Source organism: Plectropomus leopardus, unplaced genomic scaffold (genome assembly GCF_008729295.1).
Source record: "Plectropomus leopardus isolate mb unplaced genomic scaffold, YSFRI_Pleo_2.0 unplaced_scaffold11873, whole genome shotgun sequence".
Lineage (NCBI taxonomy): Eukaryota > Metazoa > Chordata > Actinopteri > Perciformes > Serranidae > Plectropomus > Plectropomus leopardus.
Genome location: NW_024612586.1, coordinates 1 through 3,390, shown reverse-complemented (window position 1 = coordinate 3,390; position 3,390 = coordinate 1). Strand labels below are relative to the sequence as shown.

Sequence of the window (3,390 nt, the reverse complement as noted above, 5' to 3'; positions counted from 1 at the left end):
TTCAGGACCTTTTCAGGCCACGTTCTGATTTGTTTTGGGCTTTTTTTTTTTATCTTCAGGTCATTTTTGTTGAACTTTTTTACAATTTTTTGGGGGCCATGTCTTGTTAAGTGGCTTGTTGCTTCCTCTCTAGGTTTTTAAAAGAAATAAAACAACTTGCTGAGGTTTTAAAGGGTTAAAAGAAAAAAGGAAGAAAGAAACATCATGCAGTCATTAAAATGTGTCTTTTCTATTGATTTTATTACCTCGATTAACAGGCCGCTGACGTCCATGCTGACGATGAACAGAGTGTTTTTCTGCAGCCAATCATTGATTTTGGTTTTGCAGCCCTGAAAAAAAACACAAACAACTTCCATTAAAATTTACGTTTCAATTCTGATTATTGATAATAGTAATTATTGTTATTTACTAGTGCTGTCCGTGTTAAAGCGTTAATCGTGGAGCGATTACGGTCCATAATTGCGTTTATTTGCACCAACATTCTTGTCTTTCAGTGGCTTTAATGCTGAAGTGAAAATAAAAGTGTCACCAGAGGAATCTGGTGGTACTGTTCACGCCATCATGCATCTCAGGATCGGCCATAATAGCCACTAAAGTTAGGCCAAATTTTGGCGATGGAAAAATGGCATGGCCGTTTCACAGCGGCAGATATCTGACTGAAAACGGGTTTAGCTGGTCTCAGGAGTCGCCCTTTCACAGACGGGCCCTCTTTACGCTCGTCCCGTGCAGTTTTTCACCATCATTTGATTTAAAATCAAGATAATCTGGTAAGAACTGCTTCACCTTGTCAACAAAGCTGCTCTGAAATGCAAAAAAACTGACTTAAAAAGTGATTTAAAAAGCGGGATTAACTATTAAAGTTCTGCGATTACTTGCGATTTAAAAAATGATGTGACAGCCGTATTTCTTACATAACATATAAAAGCATTAAACTAATGTATAAATTAATTAAAAAAATCTCCACCAGGCTGCGTCCCGGCGCCGTCGCAGCTGACAACGGCCCCAAGACGAGTCTTTTACTTCCTGCTGCCGTGTTTCAGGAGATAGAAATGCGTTAAAAAAACTGCCAGTAGAGGCGAGTACCTCCTCAAACGTGCCGTTTGCTCGGCCGTACAGCGGGGCGGTGAAGTTCTGCAGCTCGGAGCACCAGGGCGAGTTCCCGCTGCGTTTAAACGATCTGAAACAGGAACAAGGAAGTACGTCTGGCTCCGTCAAGTTCAGAGTCCGGATGTAAGAGTTCTTGAGCCAATCAGCAGGCCCCGTCCGACCACAGCACTCGTCCTGTCGACCGAAAAACAGACGTTCACGTTATCAACGTTATTCAGTCAGCAGAACCGAACCAGAAACGCAGGACTGACTCACGTATGTCTGTATTTTGTCCATCAGTCTGTCCTGACTGTCGCTGTCCATCAGTCTGTTGTCACCGCTGCCGTCTCCGTACTGACGGATGATCTGATCCGTGGACTGATCCAGAGTCTGCCCGATCTGGTCACACGTTTACATCACATGATTTACATCATTTATTAGAGAAACCGTCCAGCTGCAGTTTGTGTTATCTATTCTTTATTGCAAACTATCATTTTATTTTTATAAAAATTCAACAGTTACGACCTCAGTTTCCAAATGCATCCTGAGTGTTGTCAAAAGAAAAGGTGATTTTTTAAAAACTTAAAAACGTGATTTATATCCGAAAATGTTGAATGAGCTTTGTTGTCAAGAAATGGCCAGATCAGTCTACCGTCTGTCGTTAAAAAGAGAGAAAAAGAGAAGACAAAACAAAACCAAAAACACGATAGTTTATCGGTTAAACTTTGAATATCTTCTCTTTCCTCTTTACTGAAGTCGATTGTAAATTGGTCAAAAAGCGTCCCAACATTTTTGGAGTTGTGGTTGTATTTAAGTGCTGCATCTAAAAATATTTTTATAATCAGTTACTCTGCTTATTATAATATAAATTAAACCTTTGATACCTAAGAAAAATGGCTATATTTTTTTTAAAAAAAGCAAGAAATTAATAGATTAAGAATTCTTTTTTTAAGGAAAAATGTTCATGAAACAATGATAATAATTGCATATTTAAATCATGTTACAAAATTATATGGACTTATTTGAATTTCTATTTCTTCTCATTTCTATTTGTTTGTTTGCTTGTTTGTTTGTTAAAAAATGACCTGGGAAAAGTGCTTAAAAAGTAGAATAATAATAATAAAAAATTTGTAATATTATTTAAATATGTAATTATGATAATCATCAATCTATTTTTTCCTAGCTGTTTTCTCTAATTCCCCTGGACATTTTCCCTAGCTTTTTAAAAATATTTTTTTAATCTATTAATTTCTTGCAATTTGTGGAACATTTCTTATTGAGATGTTCATTGCCTTTTTTTTCATGTTTTTGAAAGAAATCAAATCATTTTTTCTCAGACTTCAAAGGTTTAAAAACTTGTGAAAGGCTCCAGGTTTCAAAGAGTTATTTATTTAGTTGTTTGCTTTGTAAAAGTTACTAAAAAAAAGATTTAAATAATTTAACCACTAACATGATCTCCCAGAGCCGCTCACGTTGTCTTTATGAAGGTTTCTCTGCCCACCAAAATAAAAGCCCTGATTACCTTTTCTCTGCTTATGAGCAGCAGCAGCGTGATGAAGAGCTGACCCAGGAACACGATGATGATGAAGCCCAGAAACTGAGGAGGACGAGCACAGTTCAGTCACAGCGTGAGTGTTAAAAATGACTCTTTATGGTCAATAAAACAACATATCTGTTACATCTAGTTTTATGACATGATGAGTTTTTATGTGCAACTTTGGCTGGCGTCAGAGTTAGTTTGGTTTCCGGTAACTGTCACAGGAGTAATTATGACGTAGATGTCATAAAGTGATCATTAAGATGAACCCGCGTGACCTGAAGGCAGCAGCAGCCTCACTCCCGGACATACACGTGTAAATGTATCCGTACTGGCTCATTTATTAATGCAACCTGCGCCTTTGAGAATGTACTTTTTTAGCTTTCTATATATATTTTTGTGAATGTGGTTTAACCTCCAGGTATCCATTCACTGGAAGCATTTTTGGGGGTACATTTACGTTTGTTATCACACACACAGTGGGATTTTTCAGCTCTGTTTTATATGTTGCAGTGTGTCAACTAGTTAATGGGTGGATTGTTGCACTCGGGGAGTGTGATTGGTTGCTGACTTACAACTAATCTCCTCTTTAGACGGCTTCTGTTTTGGCATAAATTATTTGCCCGATGAAGGTCTATTACGGAAACGTCGCAAATAAACGTGATATTCCAAGTTATGATAAAAAAGTTGCACTAAAACGTCTCTCATGTTAGTCCAGTTTCAAGTTTCAAGTTTCAGTTGTATATGTAACATTAATCATTCATATA

The 3,390-nt window shown here is 37.3% G+C and overlaps 1 protein-coding gene across 1 annotated transcript; it reads right to left on the bottom strand.

Annotated features, from left to right (window-relative positions):
• Positions 1–245: 245 nt before the first annotated feature.
• Positions 246–2,683, bottom strand: LOC121963609 (leukocyte antigen CD37-like; the record flags this gene model as incomplete). Its single annotated transcript, XM_042513890.1, has 4 exons — positions 246–329; positions 1,084–1,281; positions 1,363–1,485; positions 2,609–2,683. Coding segments are annotated over 4 exons (480 nt in total), but the record flags the coding sequence as incomplete, so codon positions are not given.
• Between the last annotated feature and the right edge of the window lie 707 nt (positions 2,684–3,390).